At 36.0% G+C, this 25,667-nt stretch overlaps 3 protein-coding genes across 4 annotated transcripts in view; 2 read left to right on the plus strand and 1 right to left on the minus strand.

Annotated features, from left to right (window-relative positions):
- The window catches only part of xpo6 (exportin 6), a 32,972-nt gene extending 30,195 nt beyond the window's left edge, over positions 1–2,777 (plus strand). Inside the window, exons 23-25 of the mRNA XM_022665110.2 lie at positions 251–349; positions 462–692; positions 1,938–2,777. Of these exons, the coding sequence (XP_022520831.1) occupies positions 251–349; positions 462–692; positions 1,938–2,039 (432 nt within the window). The 3' untranslated portion in view covers positions 2,040–2,777. The remainder of the gene's footprint in view (positions 1–250; positions 350–461; positions 693–1,937) is intronic.
- The window catches only part of elof1 (elongation factor 1), a 515,825-nt gene that overhangs the window by 412,512 nt on the left and 77,646 nt on the right, over positions 1–25,667 (minus strand). The gene's annotated exons all lie outside the window — the stretch shown is intronic.
- nme4 (NME/NM23 nucleoside diphosphate kinase 4) lies at positions 5,642–20,776 on the plus strand. 2 transcript variants are annotated; one of them, XM_007237548.4, is made up of 5 exons: positions 5,642–5,966; positions 11,666–11,796; positions 13,261–13,362; positions 14,801–14,913; positions 18,096–20,776. In XM_007237548.4, the coding sequence occupies exons 1-5, from the start codon at positions 5,849–5,851 to the stop codon at positions 18,214–18,216; spliced, it is 585 nt and encodes a 194-aa protein (XP_007237610.3). In that variant the 5' UTR covers positions 5,642–5,848; the 3' UTR covers positions 18,217–20,776. The 2 variants fall into 2 exon arrangements, with proteins under 2 accessions (XP_007237610.3, XP_022520736.2); XM_022665015.2 differs by lacking the exon at positions 5,642–5,966 and adding an exon at positions 7,515–7,698.

The raw sequence follows: 25,667 nt of genomic DNA on the forward strand, positions 1-25,667 counted from the left end.
TCGATTAGTTAAAAAAAACCTGATTAATCGATTGTCTACCACTGCCACATTTAAGGTGGAATTTAAAACTTCACCACATGATCTCTGTATAAATATCTCATATCTCATTGAGACATTTTTTCCACAGCCTCTTTTCGAATGATCCTGGACAGAGTGGACAGTAATTCTTGAAAATAACTGCTGGATATTTGTCTTGGTTTATGAAGTGTATGAACTTGTGTGATTGACTGTGTTTGCTTTTGATTTTCAGGCATTTGGACAGTCCTTCCTGCAGCCAGATATCCACATCTTCAAGCAGAACCTGAGCTACCTAGAGATTCTTAACAGCAAACACAAACTGTACCACAGGGTGAGAAACTCATTCCCCACTTTTAATAAGATATCAGACCCATCTGAATCCTTCAGGTTGTCCCTCTGTACCTGTGATTTTCACTCCTACCTTGACCCATGTGTGTCTACAGAAGCTGTTCCGGAGCTCCATGCTCTTCCACTTCATTAACGTGCTGCTGCAAGTTCTCCTGCACAAGAGCCATGACCTTCTCCAGGATGACATCACCGTGGCCCTCTACAACATGGCCGCTGTAGATTTCCAAGCTTTCTATTCCTCCTTCCTGCCAGAGTTCCTCAACGGCTGCCAAGGTCTCGACCCACACCAACGCACAACGCTCGCCCGCAACTTCACGCCGGAGAGGGTCAGTGTTTAAACTCGCTCTCACTGATGTTACCACAGTTATAATATATAGGAGTAGCAGCTGGAGACAATTGTAGTCAAATATTAAAAACACTGGTAGGTTCTTGATGTGATTTGTGATGTGAGCACACTCAAACAAACACAGTGACCCATAGTGAGCACACATTCCTGGAGTGGTAAATAACTTGAGGGTCCAACAGTGGCAGCTTGTTGAACCTGGGTATTGCACCCACACCTGTCATCATTACTCTAACTAAAATAAGGTGTACACACTTAAGACACACTAAGACAGTCAGGTATTAAGAAGCAGTAAAGCCACTCCACTTAAGTACAGCGTTATACAGGTGAGTTTTCAGTGAAGTTTCTCCAGCACTAAGGCTGGGTGCAGCAGCATTAGCATTAGCCGCTAACCATAGCGCTGGTAGCACAGTATATCAGACTGTGTTCTGTGCGTTTACCATGTTAAAACAAGCTATGTGGGACAAACCGCTGGCTGATGGCGCCTGGTTACCAGAACACTCAGGATTCCTCAGTATAGCGCAGTTGGATGGCATTTACATCCCGCTAGCGCTTTGGTTAGCGGCTAATGCTAATGCTGCTGCACCCAGTCTTAGTGCTGGAGAAACTTAATTGAAAGCTTACAATTAGACAAAATATTGGAAATCTAAGCTCACTGTAAATAAACGGAAGCTCTTTACTCACCCAAATAAACAGTTTTCAGGAGAGAAATCTGTGTAGAATAACATCCAGTGCTTGTTTGACTTTAAAAGATTTTTTTTTATTATTATTATTATTATTATTCTTTTTATATACATTACATCTCCATTAGAAGGGAAACATGGCGACATAGATGTTAATTAAAAATATGCCTTATAATCCGATGCACCGAAAAATCCGATACTATGATCTAAAGATTCCTGGGTCGTTGTTTGTTTGTAGTATATGTACATGCGCTAAATAGTCTGCATTTTAGCTGCGTGGTAGATATCTAGTTTTGTTACAAATGATATGTTCTACTGAATGTTTGTACATTCATTTTTGCAGTATGTTCTTGAAATTAATATTATTTTTGCAAAAACTCTAAACATTAAAACAGAGTAATATTAAATAAAGGCTAAACTCTTTTATTTTTTTCATTTTTCGTTCTTTTTATTTCTTTTTTTTTATTTGAGCCAAAAAACATCTTTTTTTAAATGCAGACTTTTTTGCTTTTGTATTTTAATTCCCTTTTTTCCTCTTTCTGCAGGACCTGCCATCGTTTTCTCAGGGAGTGTACAGACTGGTGAATGACCTGCGTTTCTATAGACTGTGTAATGGAAGCTTGCCCCCGGGGACCCTGAAGCTATAGCCTCACGTTTCTCTCGCCGCACAGCCAAACACGGCCCGTCCGTGCGGGGACGCCGATCGCTGCCGCTGCGGTGATCAAGCCACACCCTTCGCCAGGGGCCAGCCTATGATCTCTCTGTAGGGGCGTGTCATACGAGCCACACCCCCCTCCCATTTTCTGCTGGGTTTGTTATGTCAGCTTATGTTTTATTTCAGCGAAATTTCACACGTTGCCAATGATCATAAGGCCAAAGTGTACGTTCCACTGCTGCAGCGGGGACTGGAGCGCTGGTATAACGGTTCGACGTCGGTGTGATCGGCCGGGAAGGATGAACTGAGCAGAGCCAAGCCGAGCTGACCGTCAGCGCTCTTGTTTGAGCCTCCCTGCTGCTGCTGCACTTCTACAGAAGCCTTCCTGTGGAGTGAAGGTGGTGGAGCAGTGTCTTGAATCTGTTCTTTTTAAAGGAATGGTGCTGCTGAAGGCACTTGGATGCGGTTTGTAATGTTTTATGAGGCTTAAATCGGTTTGAGATAGACTGTTGACTGGGTTGATGGTGAGTGAGACGGAGTGAAAACGGTTTAAAAGTGGACTGCTGCATTTCTGAGCGCTGATTTATTTTTTATTTTTATTTTTTCCCTCGAATGTCTTGATTTTAGCGCCTTCTCTTCATCTCTGTGGAGACGGACTCACTCCTCCTTTCATATCATTCCATCCTGATCCAGGAGACACAAACCTTCAATAAAATTTTGTAATGAAGCACTGGATGTGTTTGATGCTTTGTAATTTAAAGCTGATGTCTGTACGTTTTGGGATTTGGGGGATTTAGGGCCCTCTCTGGTGAGAATGGGTAATTGCGCGAGCATGCGGAAGAATCATTTTAAACTGGGCGGGTGTGATGCAGTCTCCTTTCTGAGCTGATGAATCCGATTCCAGGTAATAGGTCTGTACAAATACCATATATAAAAACATATATATTTGCTGAATAACTTCCTTAATACTTTTCTACTTTTCATATGTTCTTCATCCAAAGAATTATATTTATATTTGCTGCAATACACACAAAAATAGTTACGTATAAAATAATGAGAGAAGTTACATTGCTGCAATTTATGTTTTTTATTAGTTGCCCAGAACTTTGGAACATGCATAAAATATATTTTTAATGACTAAAGTTACATACTATTCATAAAACAGATTATATTTATTTATTAGATTTGTATAATTGTACAAACTATAATGTAAAATTCCTCTTTTCATTTAATGTGTTTTCTTTCTTTTCATGATTTTTTTGAGGTTCTTCTAAGAATCACATTTATCTTTTGAGGACATATAAATATATATCTGCGCACTCTTGGTATTTTATTCTCACCTGCAATAGTTTTCTCAGCATCTTAAAGCAGCAACAGTCTTTCCTGCATTAAAGTAATAAATGTGAATAATTAGCTTCTCCTTTAGAAATTAATTTTTAAAGACAATGAGTGAAAATGAATGACAGACCCTTTACATACTGACCACCAGAGTCAGAGCTGTTCACTGTTCTTTTCTCACTGTTCATTTAATTACTTTAATGAGGCTTTTTCCTGTTTGGATTCTGGAAAGACCAGAACATGAAAATTAGGTCTCCAAGCAAAACACACACACACACACACACACACACGCAAATCAATGTTTAGACTGACATTAGGCCACATAAAACAAACATTACCTTTGATCACAGAACAGGTGGATCGTGTATGTGTGAGCACAGATCACGCCATAACAGTGAATTAAACTGCAATGTGGACACATGCAATGCAATATACCCAACATGCCAAAAGTCATGGCACAATGTCAATCAACCATGTTGCAGTTGTAGTGTTGCATCAGGTGTATCGTCTGAGGTTAAATACTGGCCAACATGCTCATGGCAAGGCAATATGAATTATAGATGTTCTAGATTAATGCACAGTACGAGTCTGTGTTATTTTTATTGCAATCTACTTCAATGGTAGAGTTCCAAGGGCTCTGCAACATTAATTCCGTCCATCTGTTCCCCTACCCAACCTATTTGTACATGCTCTTTAGTCAACTTGTTGTGACTTAATTTCAAGTCTTTTTTTTTATATATAAACTACCTGTGCACTTTTCTCAGTGCCTCGTCTTCAATGTCAGGACTCTCAGAATTCTATCAATGATGTGTGGAGCTACTTTGAGCTTGTTTATGGTGTAAAAATAGCCATTTCATTGCATGTGCAACTCTATGCCCCTATCACTAGCATTGTAAGCCTGTTGGGAGCATCGGCTAAAAGCTCTGTATTTGGTAATGCCGGGAGTGAATAGAAGTGGGCTTTTCAACAAAGGTTTGAATGCTAATCCAATGCTATCCCAGCTGTCACACATCCAGCATTAAATATTGAAATGTGGCCGAAATATGGTTAAAGATATGTCTGTCGTTTTTACAACTCGGGCTGCAACTGATGATTATTTTGGTAGTCGACTAATCTAGCGACTATTTTTCCGATTAGTCAACGATTATTTTTGCCATGTTCTCCATGCCATGTGGGTATGGCTGCTCTGTCTTTGCTTCACATCAATAGAAAAAGCTTAACAAGGGATATAAATGCCCTTCAAATGTCCAGAACATTGTCGTTTAAGTGTGGCATTGAGTTTTTCCTTGCCACTGTGTCACCATAAAATTGGCATCTCTGTGGTGCTGCTCATAAGAGACGTGGACCTGTTTTTCCTGTAAAGCGGCTTTGTGACAACCTTTGTTGTAAAAAGCGCTATATAAATAAAATTGAATTGAATTGAATTGTGGAAAATTCTGATAATTAGTGAAGAAATGTGTGATCCGTTGTCTTTGGGAACTTTTGGAGACCTTTTGGAGGCCAAGTAAACTGTAAACTGTTTTTCTTTCCCCAATACTTTGCGTAGTGCTGCAAATTAACGATTAGACGACAATGAACATTTGGAATATCGACATTGTTGATTGTATCGACTAATCGTTGCAGCCCTAGTTTCAACATTGAAACAAGATTTATATTCAGAGAAAGAGAGAGAGAGAGAATACAAATAAATTTGTTAATTTTTCATCAGGGCTGTCCTCTTCCATACAATTTTGAGTATCCTGAATGTGAGCTACGGTTTATTAAGGGCTGTGAACATACAATGTTGATTCACCAAATTCGACGTTGATCCAACCATAACCCTATAACATCAACATTGATTCAGCATTGAAATGCAAACTGGGTATGCCCCTATCCCAAGTCCATTTCACACCAGATAGCTACTTTAAAGGTTGTTTTTGCATCAGTAACATTAAGTAATATGATAAGCTAATGCAGCCAAAAAATAACATTTATGTAAGGTTATTTTTATCAGGGTAATAAAGAGAGCTGACACATGAAATGAGAGTTTCTACTAGTAGAAGCTGCATAACTGAGATCCTGTAGGACTTGTTAGAACTTGTGTTGCTGGTGTGATTTTAGTGTAAAAAGGGATTTGTGAGTGTGATCAGGTGAATGACTGTTTGTGTGTGTCTGTGAGTGTCTCTCTCTCTCTCTCTCTCTGTGTGCGTGTGTGTGTGCGTGTGTGTGTGTGTGTGTGTGTGTGTGTGTGTCACAGTCAGCCTCCTCTGCTTCGACTCTTCCAGGGGGTTTAAAAGTTACAGCAGAGAGAGAGAGAGAGACTCGTGGTGTGTTTGTGTGAGATGTAGTTAAATATTTGCACTTTTCCTCTGGATGAACTGCAGCTTTAGTTAGTTAGTTAACTAATTTAGTTCACCACGTTTTACTTCCTCTATTTAACTGTTTATTTTTTTTTTATTATTTGTATTAATTGTTGGAGTGAGTATGAGCATGGCGGTGGCGCCGCAGTGCCTGCTACTGAGCCGGGTAGTCCTGCACGGTCTGCGGCCAGCCTCACACGCCCAGCTGGGCTGGAGCCGGAGCTCCAGCACTACTACCTCAGGTAGGTTAACTTTAAGTTAGTTATCCAGCTTTTAGACCTGTGTTTATGATTGTTTTTGAGCGTGAGAGGAAGTTTTGGGGTGGGAAAAATCAGCATAACCCTGCAGAAAGTGTTGTTTTAGCTACTTTATTGTGTTTAATGCTTTAAACAGAAGTAGTTAGAGTTAAAATCTCCAAGTAAACAAATCCAGAACTGAATAACTGCAGTAAAAACCTTCAAAATATATTTAACTATACTTTTAATTGCCTCTTTTTGTGAGGTGTATATAACGTTACCCGATAATTAACCTTAGCTTGGAAAGCTGGCAAGTAAAGTTAATGTTTAGCGTTAGCTAACGAAGTTAGCTTAAAAATAGACTAAACTCATTTAAAAGTCACAAATATAAGTTAAAGTTTCCTTTTAAATACCCCACACGCAAGTGTATCGACTTTAATACGCTAATTTAGTTATAGAAACAAAGATATAATGAAGTTTTAAGTTTTCATTCAACACGTAACTCAACAGTTCCACCTTAAATCTGCACGCTAACGTGGGCTACTTCAGCAAACGGTCTCAGTATACTAGTATAGAGCCGCAACACTTTTTAAGGTGGAACGGAAACTTGAATCTAAATTAAAATTTAGCTTTACGTATAAATAAAGATGTTACTAAAAACTGCTTTATTTAGTATATTTAACAAGTATATTAATGCTGTAACAAAAAAGACCAATAATTTGAACCAATTAAATTATATTTTTCTTTAATTCAATACTTCAGTTCCACCTTAAATCCGCATACTAACGTGGGCTACCCCTAACGGTCTTGGTATACAGCCACAGCACTTTTTAAGGTGGAACGGAAACTTTTAACACATACCTCGCCTAATTAACAAGTAGCGAAATTAACTAGCTAGCGAAGCTAACAACACAAAAGGAGCAAGCAAGTTGGTAAGCTAATTAGCTAGGTTAGCTAACTACAAGACAGTAATACTCCAACAATAAAAAGGGCAATAATTTGAACCAATTAAATGCTAACTTTTTTTTAATTTAATACTTTAGTTCCACCTTAAATCTGCATGCTAACGTGAGCTACAGCTAACGGTCTCAGTATACAGCCGCAGCACTTTTTAAGGTGGAACGGAAACAAAAGGAGCAAGCAAGCAGCTAAGCTTTTTAATTAGTTTGGTTAGCTAATTCATAAGTTTAAAATTAAAATCAGATTTTTGTTTGTAAGGAAACTTAACTTTTTCTTTTTTTATTCAACACTTCAGTTCTACCTTACATCTGCATGCTAAAGTGGGCCAAAGCTAACAGTCACAGTATTGAGCTGCAGCACTTTTTAAGGTGGAAAAAAAATCAGCTTCATATAAAACTCTGTTAGTAATATAATAAAATAAATACAGTTTAATATGAAATCCAATTAAAAGCAGAGTAAGAGTAAGGCTTTTATTTTGTTTTAGTCATGTGTCTAATCGGAGTGTGCTGATTGGTCACAGTGCTCATGCTGTTTAAATGATTAGCTACCTAATCACCTGGTGCTGCTAGTTTTCAGGTGCTCTTAATTAGCCCATTTCAGCCCAGCTTTTTAGTGTAGACTGTACATTTCTGTAGCGTTTTTGAGTTTTAAAAGCATATAAAATATTAAAATTCATAGAAGAGCAGCAGTAAACTGCTCAGTATAGACTGAATAGTTATTTACAGTAGCTCTTTGCCCTGGAACCAGTCTCATGGATACACTCCACACTACAATCCAGGTGGGTAATGTTAATGTTAGCTAAAAGCTATTGTTCCAGTGAAACATTCTGTTAATTTTACATTATTTCTAAACATTTCCATGAAATAGGTAACAAGTTAAACACATTAGAGTTCAACACAACCGGTTTGTCAATTATGTACCAGTGTTTTTGAGTCCAATCAAAATATGTCCAACTTTATGTCCTTTGTGAAAATGATGGATAAGGTATTTTTTTCACAACCAAACACCACAAAAACGTTTCCACAGATAGAAGTTGGGCAGTACTGTGTGTAGGACATATTTTAAATAGATAGAATTACTAATAAACTGTATGATATTACTGCTACTGTATGATATTATTCTTTAGCTACTTGATTAGATAGCTGGCAAGTAATGTTTAAAGTGAGACTCAAGAGCAACAGAAAGTGCCTTTAATTAGTTAGCTAAGTGGTAAATAGGACAAAATGAATTAAAGGGTTAACTAGATTAGGTAACTAAGCTAATTAAGAGACCATTAAGTCACAACCGTGAGTTAAAGTTTCCTTAAAAATCCACAACGTTAAAGTAACACTCAAATTTTGACTTTGCTGTATTTATCAATAACAAATTAAAAGGTTAGTTAGCCAACTTCTTGAGCTTTTTACACTTCAGTTCCACCTTAAATCTGCATGCTAAAGTGGGCTGCGGCTAACGGTCTTCGTATGATGCCGCAGCACTTTTAAGGTGGAACAGAAACTGGAATAAAAATTCAGCTTCGTGTAAAATGTCTAATGATGGTAATACAAATGAGGTGGTTTTTTTTTATGTTGCAAATTTAATGCATACAAAGAGGTAAGCAAACTATTTTAGCTGCAAACAAAAAAAAGCAAGCAACCAACCAGCTGTTTATCAAGTAGTGGCTAATCATTTAAGAGCGTATCTATCAAAATTACAAGTACACATTAAAACAAACAACCCAACAAAAGTATCCGTATAAAAGGCTATATATAATTGAGGCTAATACAATTAATAACTAAAAGTCTATGTAAAAATCTATAGAATTGTATGAAAACCATTTAATAGAAGGGTAGAACACATTTTTTTTAGGTATATAAGATAAACTAAACAATAAATAATTGAATGCTAAAGGGGCTAATTTAGCTATGAAAAGCAAGGTTGTAATCAAAGTAAAACACTGTCAATTTTACAATGTGTGAAATTATCTGATTAAAAAACTGTTCATACTTTAGTCTGACTTTTATTTTAAATGTTTTGTCTAATTAGTGTGAGCTGTTTGGACACAGTGGCGCACATGCTCTGCTGTTAAATAATTTATCTAATTTAGTTCATTTCCTGGTGATAGTTTTCACGTTTGTGTAATTATCTAGCTAGATTGGCCAGTTCTTTTAGTGTTTATTAGTAGCATTTGCCCAATGTTTGCTTTGCTGGCCACTGTTTGCCCCAGGTTAGCATGGTTGGCTAGCATTTGCCTCAGGTTAGCTTTGCTGGCTAGCATTTGCCTCAGGTTAGCATTGCTGGCTATCATTTGCTCCAGGTTAGCATGGTTGTCTAGCATTTGCTCCAGGTTAGCTTTGCTGGCTAGCATTTGCCTCAGGTTAGCTTTGCTGGCTAGCATTTGCCTCAGGTTAGCTTTGCTGGCTAGCATTTGCTCCAGGTTAGCATGGCTGGCTAGCATTTGCTCCAGGTTAGCATGGCTGGCCAGCATTTGCTCCAGGTTAGCATGGCTGGCCAGCATTTGCTCCAGGTTAGCATGGTTGGCCAGCATGTGCCCCAGGTTAGCATGGTTGGCCAGCATGTGCCCCAGGTTAGCATGGTTGGCCAGCATGTGCCCCAGGTTAGCATGGCTGGCCAGCATGTGCCCCAGGTTAGCATTGCTGGCCAGCATTTGCCTTAGGTTAGCATGGCTGGCCAGCATTTGCTCCAGGTTAGCATGGCTGGCCAGCATTTGCTCCAGGTTAGCATGGCTGGCCAGCATTTGCTCCAGGTTAGCATGGCTGGCCAGCATTTGCTCCAAGTTAGCATGGTTGGCCTGCATTTGCCCCGGGTTAGCTTTGTTATCCTTACCAGTTGGTAACACAGCATTTATATGATTCTTTTTTGTTTGTTTCTTCACAAGCAAACATCATAAAACCATAAAATAGTCCACAGATAGAAGTTTATAGAACTAATTTTATTCAGATAGAATTGCTAATAAACTGTATGATACTACTGCTTTACATCCTTGTGTGGCTCCAACTATGTAACCATGTCCATATTTCTTATTTAAAATTGTATATTCTTAAGGAAAGACCTCAAGTACACTTTTAATCATTAACATTACATTTCTTTTCTTTTTTTTAAATGGGTGGTTCTGGGTATTTGTGTGTTTTTAAAATAATTTAAATAAATGTAAAGTTTTTAAGTAGTTAGAGTGAGGGTAGTAGGATTATTAAAAGGAAATCCTGATAAATCACTGGTAAAGATTGATACATGAATGAAGAACAGGAGGATAAGATTGCAGTACATTTATTGTATTAATGTCAGTTATAGACTGAAGTAAACTCCACCATCAGTCAAACTGTAGGACACTGAACTGCACCTGAACTCATCCCTTCATTCCTCCTAATCAATATCAAATATTTCGCTGTAAAACAACTAACTTATCAGCAACCTTAAATGCACTTTTTCTGTCCACTGCTCGCCGTGCAGAGTGATTGGTCTGCTGAAGAGCCAGTCGGAGCTCTTCTTGTGTGTGTGTGTGTGTGTGTGTGTGTGTGTGTGTGTGTGTGTGTGTGTGTGTGTGTGTGTGTGTGTGTGTGTGTGTGTGTGTGTGTGTGTGTGTGTGTGTGTGTGTGTGTGTGTGTGGAATGCGGAATGCTCCTAATTTAATCACAGCATCAGAAGAGACTGCAGAGATCACATGCTCATCACGTTCAGCAGAATGCCTCTTAAATCAAGTGTGCGTGAGTGTCAGTCAGTCAGCTAGAGTAGAGTCAGTGTAAAATTATGCTCCCACTCTTCTTCTAAAATTGTGTCCCATGACTTTTGTCATGCCCCATGGAAGCTAAAGAAGCTAAAGCATTGACCTGGCAGGCCAAGATTCTGCTTTGCCATCAGCAGCTCTCACCCCTCATCACTTCCAGTGTGATGCTGGCCAGCACAGATAGATAGTTTATTGATCCCAGAGGGAAATCCTAGACATTCAGTAGCAATAAAATATGAGGTATAAATATAAAGTCCTTTTTGTGTAATGGAGGTAGTGCAGTTAAACACAATAAAATCTAGGGGTCGACGATATGGCCCTAAAATAGCAATATTTCATGATATATGCGTGATAACGATGCTCTTGGCGATAGGACAAAACACTGTATTAATAAAATTCATTTTGTTGCAATACTGTATTCTTTAAATATATATATTTTTTATTGCATATATGCTACGGAACTCCCCTAACTGATATATAAAAAAAAAATACAAGAATTGTATCAGATTTGTAACAGAAGTCAATGATCCAGAATGTCATAATACTAATAATGCTCTACATATTTCTACATATATCCAGGATTAAAGCAAAATAAATAATACTGGACAGATAGAATCTGTCTCTAGTAGATATATAATGGGAAATGAGATCGGTGTGAATTTTTCTTTGGCTAAAAACAGCATAAAAGTAGTATCCTGATCTGATAGGGTGATATGGCACAATATTAAACTGAAGGTGTCTGTTGACCAATGTATCAGAAAAACACTGATTTATCTTAATCTATGTGAGTATCTGTCAATAAGTGGTAGTTACTTTTAGGCAGCAAGGAAATAATCAGTAAATGAAAGTTTTTATATTCACTACTTTTGTTAATCTACCCACCATGTTCCCATGATTAGGCAGTAGAGGGCGCAGTTGTCCAGTCAGTGATTTTATACCTCATTGTTTTATGTGCTCTTGATGATATTCTGCTGTCTAATATGCCCTTATATGATGATTTGCTCTCTGTTTGTCATTTCTGTAGATATTCCTGGTGTGAGAGAGCGGACTCTGGTCGCCATTAAGCCGGATGGAGTCCAAAGGCGTCTGATTGGTCAGGTCATTAAACGTTTTGAGCAGAGAGGCTTCCAATTGGTTGGTCTGAAGATGCTGCAGGTGAGTTCTCTGTTTATGCTTTCACTCAGCAAAAGTGTCTACACACATATAGATTACACATCTGCTGCACTAGTTTACTAAACTGCTATCCTCATACTTGCACTGTTTTTGTTTTTTTGGCATGATGTGATGTGGATTAGACTTGTCTACCTCACACTATACCTTAGCACTTTTTTATCACTGTAATAGTTATTCTTTAATCAGTAATCGCTGCAACATGTGCATACTTGTGTTTATTCTATTTATTTTCTGCTGTCTATTGTACTCCTTTACAATGCACCCTGTGTCTTGTCTAATGTCTATCTAAAAATATTTGCAATAATGTCCTTCTGCACTGGAGATCCAGCTTAACCAAGACCTTTAAATGCTATCGACATAATGGTGATGCAGCATAACAAGCAATTATACCTTTTTTAATCTTTAAACTTTTAATTAAATACTTTGGGATGTTTTTTTTTTTTATTTTTTTAGTTTGGGCACCCCTGGTCATTTTCATGATTATCCTTTATAAATCATTGTTTTTTTGGATCAGCAATTTTAGTTAAATACAGTAAAATTGGTGCCAGTTCCATCATGCTGTGGGGCTGTGTGATCAGTGCAGATACTGGGAATCTTGTTAAAGTTGAGGGTCTCATGGATTCCAGTCAATATCAGCAGATTCTTGAGAACAATGTTTAAGAATCAAAGTTAAAGCACTGGGGCTGGATACTGCAACAAGACAACGACACTAAACGCTAACCACTAAACACTGCTCACTATCTACTAAAGCATTCATGCAGAGGAACAAGTACAATGTTCTGGAATGATCATCTCAGTCCTCAATCCAGACCTGAGTATTATTATAAATCTGTGGTGTGATTTTAATAAAGCAGGCTGTTCATGATCAGTTCAGTCAGGTTTGATGGTTTCTGGAGACGTTTTGTAAAGAAGAATGATCCAAAATACCTTCAACCAGAAGCCAGACTCTCATTGGAAGCTATAGAAAGTGTTTTGAGGCAGTTATTTCTGCAAAAGGAGGATCTACTAAATATTGATGTCATTTTTCTGTTGGTGCCTAAATTGATTCATCTTTTTGTTATTTATTGTAATGCACCTTTTTTATAATTTTATTATTGCAAACTTTCTGTAAATCCTATAAACTTCATTTCACTTTACAAATATAACACACATAACATAAATGTGTTAGTCTGCTAGGATATATTTAACTGAAATTGCTGATCCCAACAACCAATGATTTATAAAAGAAAATCATTAAAAGTATATAAGGGGTGTACACACCATTCTCAAATTATTGAGGTCATGTGCATTTTATTGTACAATAAGTCAGGCCTAATAAGTTGAATTGAATTATTCTGTCTTCACTTATTAGTTATTATGCCGAACACTTTCAGCTAATTAATCTCAATATTTGGTGCATCCTTACTCTATTTTAAGCAATGGTGTTTCCTTATTCTTATGTTGCAGGTGTCTGAGGAGTTGCTGTCCCAGCATTACGTATCTCTGCACAGAAAGCCCTTCTACCCCAGCCTGCTACGTTACATGACCTCCGGCCCTGTGGTCGCTATGGTTAGTGAGGGTCAATCTAAAACCCCTCTCTCTCTCTCTCTGTTACTAAAACAACCCCACCCAACATTTTTAACTGCCATCCTCCGCCCTCATTTCCTCTGTCCCTCGTGTCCAGAATAGATAAGCAATGCAGGGATGACAGTACAGTTCCATATCGAGCCTGTTACACTGAGAGAAAACTAGAATACTCTTACCATAACCAGCCCTGCCTCTAGTGGAAATGATTTGAGAGAGTCAATCATATTTGGTCACAGGGGACAGATCACTCAGGGTCAGAGATGTATAAAGTACTAAAGATCTAGACTGGAATAAAAGTGCTCTATCCAAAAAGTAATGACTAGAAGTTGACTTATTCTTTAAAAGTCTCATTCCATCGTTTTTTCCATTCATTTTAAAATGACTAATTGTGTCTCTAGTATGAATGAATGCCATGTGAGCAGTTTTTTTTTTTTGTGGGAAAAAATGCTCAGGTGTTTCTATTTAGCCCTGCTTTAGATCACTGAATAATTACTGGTCTATGAAAGAAGACATGATTTGGGCCCTTGAATATTTATCAGTGGTGTGCAGTAAGGCCCTTCTAACCCTTCAGAGAAGGGGTGACAATAGGTGCATGTAAATCATTACATATTATTTAATCTGGAAATATATTTTAGTTATATAATGTGTATATATATTTATTATAAGCATATATTTTATAAATTAACTAAAATAAAAAACAGCAACTAATTCAAATCATTAGTTTGCATCTTTCAGTTGCTACAGGACTCCTATCTGACTGACAGCTGTTCTAACCAATCAAAACTGTTTTTTAAAAAGCTTCTGCCCCCTTGTGTCTGCTCGTGGGCCCTTCTCCTGATTTTGAGAAGGGTGTAGTAATGAGTCTGTTAGCAAAGTCATAGGACAATCTAACCAAGCAGATGAATAATTTCACTACGGGGGCAGGGGGGTGTTGCAAAAGGGGTACCCACTATATTAACTGCACGCCACTGATATTTATACATGCAAATATATCGTCTCTGATTGGCTTACAGTACTGCAGCAGAGAACACCTTCCTGCCTTCCCCCCACAGTCAATTTTACAGCTCTAAAACTCAAAGGACAAAATGTTTTTAGAGATACAGCCTTGGTTATAAAGATATAGCACTATAGATGCTAGGTAAAGTTAACCCTTAAACTTGCTCAGTGTCAGACTTGAGCCGCGGTGCTTGCTAGATCTTTTTTTTTTACTTTAACAGTATTTAGCAATTCTTTAGTTTTGAGTTATTACGTCTCCCCTCATTTATTCAGGTCAGAGGCTGGTCTTTTGTGATTGGAAATACAATTAAATCAAATCATTCAAATCAAATTCAGTGTTAAGTGCTCACAAATTAGATATGCGTCTAATTTAGGGCCACATGTAAAAGTTGTACTCAAACTCATGACGTATCCTGTTTTGCAGGTGTGGGAAGGACACAATGTGGTGAAGTCGACTCGAATGTTGGTAGGAAACACGAATCCAGCTGAAGCTGATCCTGGAACTCTGAGAGGAGACTTCAGCATACACATAAGCAGGTACATACACACCTGTACACACTGTTACAAATGCCTGGCCATTTTTTACCTCCTGGACCTGAGCATGAACTTCAGACCAGCTGTTTACTCTTCACTCCAGCTAAAGATGCTCCACATATGAGCTGCTAACTCATCCATTTCCCTTTATAAATCTACGAGTCGACTTTCAGAGGAGTTTTTTTTTTTTTTTTTTTGTGAAAAAAGGTATCAGTGTGCAGCATGTGAGGCGTTTCAGGAACAGATTCGTTCATATTACACACAGATACAGATCACTTACATTTACAGTGAATGTGAACCATCAAGATAGACAAATCTGATCTGAGCAAAATATCAGATTTGAGCAATGTGGCTTGTAATGTGAACATAGTCTTTGTGTACCCATACCACCAAGGTGGAACAGACTCCTTTCAGGTTTGCAATTTTTAACGGTTTGGCTCCAGTTGAAAACTAACTTTTCTGGTTCCAGACTCCAAAGTATAGTAGGATATTGAGTGTGAAACCATGACACATCTGTGGGGTTGTCTTGTACAGAAGTTTGGAGCAATCCAAGAACATTTTATAGAAAGAGCAGAATCCCAACAATCATCTTTTTCAAGTTTCTCAGGCCACCAGAGGGCGCTCCCAAATAAATCCAAAATTAATGGGTTCATATGGAACAGTTGACAAATCATGTTTGTTTTTTTAACAGTGTTTAATGAGTGTTATACTGAAAAATGTACTTGTTCCCTCAACACAGAATAATATCAAATGATTCAGTGCTGAAGAGATTTTTTTTTTAACTTTTAAACTCCAGATATAAACTTTTAAAAAATAGTCTAGCTTCAGCATTACTTCACCAACTACTTAGCACTCCTGTTCCTAAAATAAAGGAATATCCTGCCAATGTGGATTCTATCTATATATAAGGTACCAGTCAAAAGTTTGGACACCTCTTTGTACTTAATGTGTTATTTCTTTTTATGATTTTCGACATTAAATGTAATATTAAAGGCTATATTAAAGCTATACAGCTATACATGCTGAATTATTCTTTAAAGAAAAATGTTAAAGAAACCAGAATCTGTTTTATATTTATCTTTGAAGACAGATCTGCACACTCTTGGTATTTTACTCTGTGTCTTCATGAGGGAGAGTCACCTGGAATAGTTTTCTCAGAGTCTTGAAGGAAGGAGTTCCTGGAGGTGCTGAACAATTGTTCCTGCTTTTCCTTCACTTTTTTCTGTGAAGCTCCAGCTCATCCCAATTAAATCACCTCAAATCACCATCTCAGTTCATCAGGTTCAGATCAGGGGATTAATGTGGATGAATTACACTTTTTTTACTGTTTACTATGTAATTACATATGTGTACCTTTTTGTAAATTAATATTAAGACATTACAATTATTACAATGTAGAAAAAAAAAATTAAGAAATAAGGAAAAACATTAAATGGTGTCCAAACTTTTGAGTGGTACTGAAAATGACTTTTTAGCCTGATTAACCACAGCCTATAAAATTATTTTACACAAACAAGAAGAGAAACTCTTCTTGGTGGAATCAAGTATGTTCTGATCTAATATTTATAGGATCTAATTAATACCAGAATGGAATACATTATAATTAAAAAAAAAAGAAAACACTACTTTTACAAGTTGAGACATGAATCATGAGGTTTTACCTCAGGGGATGGCTTGGGAACTCTCACACCTGTTTAAGTTGCGGGGTGTTATCTTGTGAGGTGAGGTTTTGAAGATTTTAAAGGCTGGTCATTGTGCTCATGGCAAGGTGAGGTGAATTATGGGAGCTGGATTGAGGTCTGATAGTGGGTGCAGATGATGGGATGTTTTATTTCTGAAGTTAAAGTGTGTATTTAACATCCCTCTGTCCACAGTGTCTCGTGTGTATCGGGAATACAACAATAAAAGGCCAAAAAAAAAAAAAAAGGTTGCCACCAAAAAAAAGTCACACTAATTTAAAAAAAATATTTTGAATCATTGATTCACTCACTGAGTCGACTCAACCTACAGCTTTTGAACAAACATTTATTTATTTATTTTTGTGAACCATGTCTTTGTCATCTGTTTTGATTTTTAGTAAGGGGGGTGGAATCGATTATAATCGAAAATTGGATTTTTCTTTTTTTTTTTTTTTGTGAAAAAAAATAATAAAATAAATTAGGCCATAATCGCCCAGCAATAAATTTAGTATTAATCTACAATGCACAACATTTTAGTTTGTGTCCAAACTTTTGGCTGGTACTTCAGGGCCATCTCAAAAAATTTTAATATCTTTGAAAAGTTACTTTATTTCAGTAACTCATATATTATATAGATGTATTACACGCATAGTGATCTATTTTAAGAGTTTATTTTTTATTGTTTATGATTATTGCTTATAGACAATGAAAACCCAAAAATAAGTGTCTCAGAAAATTTGAATATTATATGAGACCATATGGTACTTTCTGCAGTGTGGGCAGTGTGCCAAGTCCTGCTGGAAAATGAAATGCTCATCTTCATAAAAGTTGTCAGTAGCAGAGGGAAGCATGAAGTGCTGTAAGATTTTGTGGGAAAACAAAACTGCACTGACTTTAGACTTGATAATAAAACACAGTGGATCAACACCAGCAGATGACACGTCTCTCCAAACCATCACTGATTGGTGGAAACTTCACACTAGACCTCGAGCAGTTTGGACTGTGTGTCTCTCCACTCTTCCTCCAGACTCTGATCCCTTGATTTATAAATGAAATGTAAAATGTCATCTGCTGGTGTTGGTCCACTGTGTTTTATTATCAAGTCTAAAGTCACTGCAGTTTTGTTTCCCCACAAAATCTTACAGCACTTCATGCTTCCCTCTCCTGACAACTTTTATAGATTTCATTTTCCAGCAGGACTTGGCACACTGCCCACACTGCCAAAAGTACCGATTGGTCTTGTATAATATTCTAATTTTCTGAAACACTGATTTTTGGGTTTTATTGGCTGTAAGCCATAATTATCACTCTGTGTTTAATACATCTATATAATGAGTTTCACATTTTGAACTGAATTACTGAAATAAAGTAACTTTTCAAAGATATTCTAATTTTTTGAGATGGCCCTGTATATGTTCTATTATATCAGACTTGTGTAATTGATTGATTGATTGATTGATTGATTGTAATGAAAACTCTGCTCTGTCTGTTGTATTAATGTTGCAGGAACATTGTGCACGCCTCAGACTCTCCCGAGGTGGCACAAAAGGAGATCTCGCTATGGTTCCAGCGCTCTGAGCTGATTGATTGGGAGTGCTGTGACCATGGCAACATCTACCATTCCTAAGAGACTGGCCTGCGGAAAGTGATTTTAAAGAAAATATGGTTGAAAAACTGTTTTGAAAGGATGTTTATAATCAATACCGAGACGATTGCAACCAAAGATGTGCTGTAATGAGATTCTTTTTGTCTTGTAATTATTTATACGTATATAAAAAAAGAAAAATATCTCAATTCCAGCTTCTTCACTGTAAAAAAAACATACACAGTTTTGGGAATCAGGGATATTAAAAGCTTTAATTTAAGCCCAAAGCGTTTGATGTCTGTAAACTTGTCCGCAACTTTATGGGCAGAAATGGTTCTCAGTGTGTGAAATTGTCCTAATTGGCTGTAATGCCGGTGCTGCCAGCTGTGATATTTTGTCTTTTGATGTTTTTTGTAATGTCCTTTGCAGAAAATGTGTGGGGAGCAAATACAAAATAAGTGCCTGGACCAACATATAATAGATGTTTGAAATCCTGTAATCCTATAATATTTTACATGATTAGCTGTAAAAATGGTTCAGAAGACATTAGTGGTTTCCAGCTTGTGTAAAGCATTAGTCGTCAGTAGGGGTGTCACGATTCTCTGAATCCTCGATTTGATTTTATTTCCCAATTTTAGGGTCACGATTAGATTCAATTCTCGATTTTCTATTTTTTATTTTTTATTTTTACAGCAGAGAGGCTTATGCCAGTTGTAGATTAGTCTACGGTCAGTCATTGGTTTGATTCATCAAATTTACAATATCTTATTTCAAAAGGTGGGCTTGAGATAAGTGACGCAAAGTGATACAAGTGATCTGTAATACACCACATTAGACACTAATGGTCAAGTTTAAATATTTTAATTAAGATATATATGTAATGCCATCTAGTAGCTTTTTTTGGAAGCAGCAGTGTGCACTATTAAAACAGCAATGTGCAACATAACAAAATAAATAATACAAAAATACAGGAAGAGTCATGTACAAAGTAATAGAACAATTAGAGCCTTAACAAACTGAACTCTATCCTACTATAACAGTTAAACATGACAAATAAGACTTTAAGACTTTTTCAGTCCCTGAGAATGACAAGTTTTTTCTTTATTAAAGATATATTATTAACTTTATCTGAGAGAAAGATGCTCCTTAAGGAACCAAAACTATGAACATGCTTTTAAACTGGGTCTTAACAGTCAGGATTCAAGTAGATTTGTATGGATGAGTCCAATAAATGTTAAAGAATCGCATATAAAATGTATATCTGTAATTAATTTGCAGTACTTTTTTTTGTTTGTTTGTTTTTTCCTCCCATTTTCTTCTTGATTGCAACCAGAATGCTGCACAGTACAACAATTTAAACACTGAACAGATTATTGGCATTGTTTTTTTTTTTTTTCAAAGGTTAGGACACACTCAATATTCCACAATATTTGTTCTTTTAATTTGTATTATTAACCTAATTGGAGATTAAAATTTAAATACTTATTATTTTTATTTTCCATTCTTTAACTACTGTCACTGGGAGCTGAAATTAGCGTTTTATTAGCTTATTAGATTTTATTTTTCCGTTCCACCTTAAATGTTGCAGTCTTTGCTGTCTGTTGCATCATTTAGGGTGGAACTGGAAAGTTAGCTAGCTAAATAACTACTTAGACGAACTACTAGCTTTTTTTATGCTTGTTATGAAGAACATAAATAGACAAACTATGGTCATATAGTGATTTTATTACAATTTTTAACAAAAAAAAAAAACTAATATTTTAGGGAGTCTTTGGTCACTTCTTTAAAGAAAAATCTCTACCATGAAAACTTTTTTTTTTTTTAAAGAGTCCAGGGGTGAAATGGGATTCAGCCTCACCAAATTAGTTAATTTTGAATTATCTAAAGTATAAAACATATATTTTGGCTTGTTTTAAGGGTCCAAACTTTTGACTGGCACTGTACAAGATGCTCTAAAATTTTATAAAACTGTTCCAATTAAAATGTAGTATTTAGTTTATATCTAATAGAGTTTATTTATGATTGCTATTAGATTTTTAAATTGTTACCGTTGAGAAACAGATTATAAAGTCCATAAAACTCAATCTGATTCTAATTCTAGTTCTTGGCGACTTTAATTCAAACTTTAGTTTTTTAACCAATTTACGCTTTTATACTGAATTTTCTCTTTTACAAAATGTTAAAATCATTATTTGAAGTTAAGTTACTCCACCAATAAATGCAGTCAGCGTCCAATTAAAATGAAATAATACTTTATCACTTTATTGTAGTTTAAATCAGGTGTCTGTCTGAACTCTATATAAAGAGCAGTGTTGGTGTGACGGCCTCTCATTACCTCATTTCCCATTACAGCACTACAGTCAGGTCAGATCAGATCAGCTATTTATAGATTATCTGACTGGTTATTTCAGTATCATTTAGCAAATATTATTAAATCATATTTTTATGATTCAAATGTTTACATTTCCTTTTAAATGCAGTGAATAAAATGTTACAAACACAAATCTTGAAGTGAAATGTTTTAAAGTTAATTGATGATGTAACTTGTTGTCTTTTTGAATAAATAAAAATGAATAAAAAGCCTCTTGTTTTTTTCAGTTTACCAATTTCAACATTTGGGTTTTAACCTCCCTCATAAGATAACACCTCACAAATTATACAAGTGTGGGTGTTTCCAAGCCATCCCCCTGAGATAACATTTATAATCAGTTTATGTAGTGCTGTCCCGTGACTTCTGGCAGGTCAGTGTAGTGTGGCTACCAGCAGCTTTCTTTCTTTTACTTTCTCTCTTTTTTCCCCATTTTTTTTATTCACTTTTGTTTTTCACTTTTTTCCCCCACACCTTTTTCTTTCACTTACTTTCTTGTACTTTTTTTCACTCGTTCTTTTTTTACTCTTTCTTTCAATCTCTTTTTTTTTCTTTTTAACTTTTTGATTTACTTTTTCGATTTTCACTCCTTTTTCTTTTACTTACTTTCTTGTACTTTTTTTTCACTCGTTCTTTCTTTTACTCTTTTTACTTTACTCTCTCTCACTCTTTTTTCACATTTTTCACTTTCAGTTTTCTTTTTTTTCTTTCACTCTTTTTTTACTCCTACTCTTTCCTTCTTTACTCCTTTGTTTTTCTTTCATTCCTTTTCTATATCTTTCTTTTTTTCACTCCTTTTTTCTCTTCCACTTCTTTTTTCTTTCACTATTTCTTTCTTTTACTCCTTTTTCTTTTACTTTTACTCTTTCTTTACCCTTCTTACTTTCACTCCCTTTCTTTTTTTACTCCCTTTCTTTTTCTTTCAGTCTTTTTCACCCTTTCTTGTACTTTTTTCACTTTCAATGTATTTCACTCCCTTTCTTTTACTGTCTTTTTTTAATCTCTTTTTCTTTCTTTCTTTCCTTCCAACAGCTTTTCAGATATAGATCAGCAGTACACTGACTTGGCACAACCAGTGAGCTGATTGGCTGTTTTTGCTGAGGGGTGGGATTTTATCCTTTATCGAATGCTCTGATTGGCGCTCTGAGAAATCCTGTTTATACAGCGGTCAGCGTCTCGTCTCCTCAATAATCACCTCTCTGGTGTTGCTCAGCGGTTAACTGAATAATGTTCTGAAACCTGTGGTGATTTATTTTAACACACTTTTGCCATATTTCAGCAGCGAGGCCACTTACCAGCTTTATCCCTGAGGTTTTTAATTATTTCCAGACTGAACTAATTTAACAGCTGTTTCTCTCAGTTCTTCTAGATTTTCATTTTATCTTAACTCTAGTGTGCTTTTATAAAAGAAGCTGCATTACTTTGATACTCTTAACCCGTGTAACAGTGAACAAATCTCAACAATTTCATATAGATAATCTATTGATTAATAAAAAAGGACTGGTACTGTAGAATCTTTAGTTGTATTATGGCATTTTTTAGTTTCCAACTTGAGTAGGAATGAATGAATGCTCAATTTAATATAGTAAATATTTTGCTTAATTTAAAGAAAAGGCAGCAAAAAGTGAAACTAATATAACTGATTTGTAATTGAGCCCTTCTAATAAATAACCATTTATCAACTATTGTTTTCCTTTTTGGTGAAATCAGTTGTTTTCTTTACCAATGCAAGTTATTTTAAGTGTCTTTATAAATGAAGAGATATAACTGAAAATAAATCACATTTTAGTTTTTTAACGTTAAAATCCAAATTAAAGAGGAATAAATAACTGCTGGTTATTTGTTGGAAGGGCTTTATATATATATATATATATATATATATATATATATATATATATATATATATATATATACATATATATATATATTTGCAAAAATAGTCAAGTTTGAACGCGTGTTCTCATTTAAAGTTTTTATTTATTTGTTTATTGTAAGTAAATGGAGTGCTGTTAACTTGCAGTTTCTGATAAACTTATCCTGTGCAACAGAGGGAACTCTTGCACTATATATAACACCATATAAACACTAATATTAAGTTAAACATCTCACCATATTTAACCATATTTAAATCTAATTATAAAACTCATTTAATCTCTCTTGCCTATGGTCTTTCTTCTGCTTAATGTTCTAATTTCCTGATTGACATAATGTAGTACTGTTGAGTTAGAGCTCCACTGTAAATGCTATATTTGTATTGTCTGTGTGTTGAATATTTATATTCTTTGTACTAATGATTGTGAGCGTCTTTGGGTTTTAGAAAAGTGTTATATAAAAAAGATATTATTATTAATATTACAAGCTATAAAAAATAGACTAATCTTAATAATGCAGATTAGTACACAAAATATAATTGTACCAACCTGTGAGTGATGAAGCGTTGCTATGCTAACACCTAATAATACAAGTTTACTTTTATAAACTTTAAAATATAGAGCAGTTTAGTCTCAAGCTAAAACTTACTAGTACACTATTAGTACAATAAAAGATATAGGATATACTTAAGATACTTAGCTTAGGATATACTGGGTGTATAAACAAGTTTAAGTCAAAAATAACAGTCCACACATGCTTTTTTTTTTTTTTTTTTTTTTTTTTTACAGTCAAGAACATCCTTTTATTCAATCAGTTAAAGGTTTTGCTCTTTTCAAACTGTTTTTCTTATTATGGAAAAGAAATTGTAATTAACACATGCATTTCACCATGAGCTCTGGAGGGAGTGTCTAGAAAGAGGGCGGCTGTTTTAGGGATGGTGAGGAGGAAGCCGGGGGTCGGTGGGGGTAACAGGCTGCTGGCGGCTGAGTCCGTCTACGCTAAAGTCTATAAACGCATCCCAGTGCCCTACACACTTTAAAACAAACAAACAAACCCAAGAGGAAGTAGAAAATAAAGAGAAAATAAAGAAATTGAAATCACGGATGGTCGGTGCCAGGGAGGGACCGGGCTCTGCGAGCTGTTCTGTCCTCTACACTATGGCTTTCGTGTGCTCCCGTCTCTCGTAATCATGGCTGATATAGAAATAAATATAGTGCTGCTGGCTTCGTGTACATCGGGAAAACGTACGTAAGGAAAAGTTAAAAGTTTGCATATTTGTGTTTGGGGAAAGGAGCAGGCTGAAACGCTGTGGAGCCTGAGTTTGTGAGTTTTGCTGGTGGAGTTTCAAGGCGTGGTTAGAATTGTCGGTACAGTCCAGGTTCTGTGGCGTGCAGCATTTCGGACCACATCGCTTTGGTTGGTCTGAGGGCGTGGCTTATAATCGTGGTATAGTAAAATGACACTGGGATTTTGGTCAGGTCAGGATTTCCTCCGTATTTTTTCTTTCTGCTTAATTCTTTATATTTCGAGTCCGTGTCTCGCCTTGGCTGAACCATTCCGTTATAATAAGGTGCTTAAGTCAGGTTCCCACCAGGCCTGTCACCATAACTACTTATTTTGTGGACGATATATTTATTTATTATTTATTTTAGAAATAATTGTGATAAATTATTGTGATATTGTTGGATAAAATTGTTTTTAGACTAACAGAACGAGAAAATAGCTTAAGTCAATTTATGCCCTTTTAATTATTACGAATTAAGATTTTTTTTTTGACATTCAAATATATATATGCATATATATATATAAAACAAAAAAGTCAAATATCTTTTAAAGCATTAAAGCAGCAGTCCATAAGATTTTTTTTTCTTTTAAATTGAAATTGTAATTAGTAGTAGTAGTAGTGTTCCTGGATGGGGAGAGGGCAAAATAATATATAATAAATAGATTCAGATTTTTTTTATTCGCTCTAAATAGAGCCTCCACCAAAATGCACGTTTTAAAAGTATTTTTAAATTTTAGCTAGCATGATCTCAACTAAAACTTACAGACTGTCTCTTTAAATATGAAGGAAATTAAACTACGATTTAGTTTTTTTTTTTAAGCAAAGTGAACCTCCTGGTTCATTCAGGTTAATGGGGGACTTGATTGGGGGGGGGGGGGGAATAAAAAAAGCAATAGGCTGTTTATCTTATGATGATATTAATATTTAAAAAAAATATATCTCTATAACGTGTAATTATTTAATTATCGTGACAGGCCCAGTTCCCACCCACCCACTTTCCCTCCCTCCCTCTCTCTCCCGTCCCGCAACGTCAAGCCTTTAAATAGCTGGTCTCGTACAACCACTAAAAGGTGCATCATCATCATAATCATCATTATCATTATCATAATCATCATCCATGTAAAATTCTCAATGCGGCATGTTTGCAGCCTAAATACGCGCAAAAGATAAAAGATTGACAAAGATTAAAAACAACAACAAATTTGGTAACAAAAAACTGTTGTATTTTTAAAAATATAAATAGAAAGAATCAAAACTAGAGTTTCTAAACTTAATCGCTATCTCAGCACAGCAGCCTGATGATGGATTTAGTTGTTTTTTTTTAGTTTTCTTTGTTTCCACCTGGATTCCCACACTTCCTACGTTCTTATGATGTTCCTATGTTCTCAACCAGGTTTTCTTTCACCGCTTCATGTTATGTGCCGTTAATAATAATAATAATAATACCTGCTGGAATCATTATTATTACTATTATTATTATTATTATTAATCGTTATTATATTTCTCCCTCGTCCACCCTGCGCTCCACACATCGCACCGCTGCACCATCATCCAGACATCCTGCCAGAGCCCACTGGCGTAACTTGTTCACTTACATTAACTGTTCAATGGAGAAGCTGAAGAGATCGGTATGGTATACAATGTGAAGAAGCATACAGACAAGAATAACATGTGAGCTAACTGCATTCTGCTCAGACAAAAGTTTTTGCATTTTTTTTTAAAAACCCCTCCATTCAGTGAAAATGGGTTTAAGGGGGGGGGGGGGGGGGGATTGGGATTTGGATCGAAGGGGGGGTTTGAGGGAAGGAAGGAGATGGAAGGTTATGCGACTAAAGACTACTCCAGTGTCCAAGAGAGGCAGAAGAGAGTACAGAGGAAGAGGAAAAGCAAGACAGAAAGGACTTTTTTTTTTTTTGTCTTTTTGTACAGTTTTCTTAATTATCAACAATAAAAAGAGGAACTAAGTCA

The sequence above is a fragment of the Astyanax mexicanus genome, chromosome 19 (genome assembly GCF_023375975.1).
Source record: "Astyanax mexicanus isolate ESR-SI-001 chromosome 19, AstMex3_surface, whole genome shotgun sequence".
NCBI lineage: Eukaryota > Metazoa > Chordata > Actinopteri > Characiformes > Acestrorhamphidae > Astyanax > Astyanax mexicanus.

What these genes read in the sequence shown, in the direction of transcription:
- nme4 (XM_007237548.4), top strand. Translation starts at nt 5,849, where the DNA reads ATGAGCATGGCGGTGGCGCCGCAGTGCCTGCTACTGAGCCGGGTAGTC. An exon ending in CTCCAGCACTACTACCTCAG is followed by an intron (nt 5,967 to 11,665) that starts GTAGGTTAACTT and finishes TCATTTCTGTAG; the next exon opens with ATATTCCTGGTGTGAGAGAG. An exon ending in TTGGTCTGAAGATGCTGCAG is followed by an intron (nt 11,797 to 13,260) that starts GTGAGTTCTCTG and finishes CTTATGTTGCAG; the next exon opens with GTGTCTGAGGAGTTGCTGTC.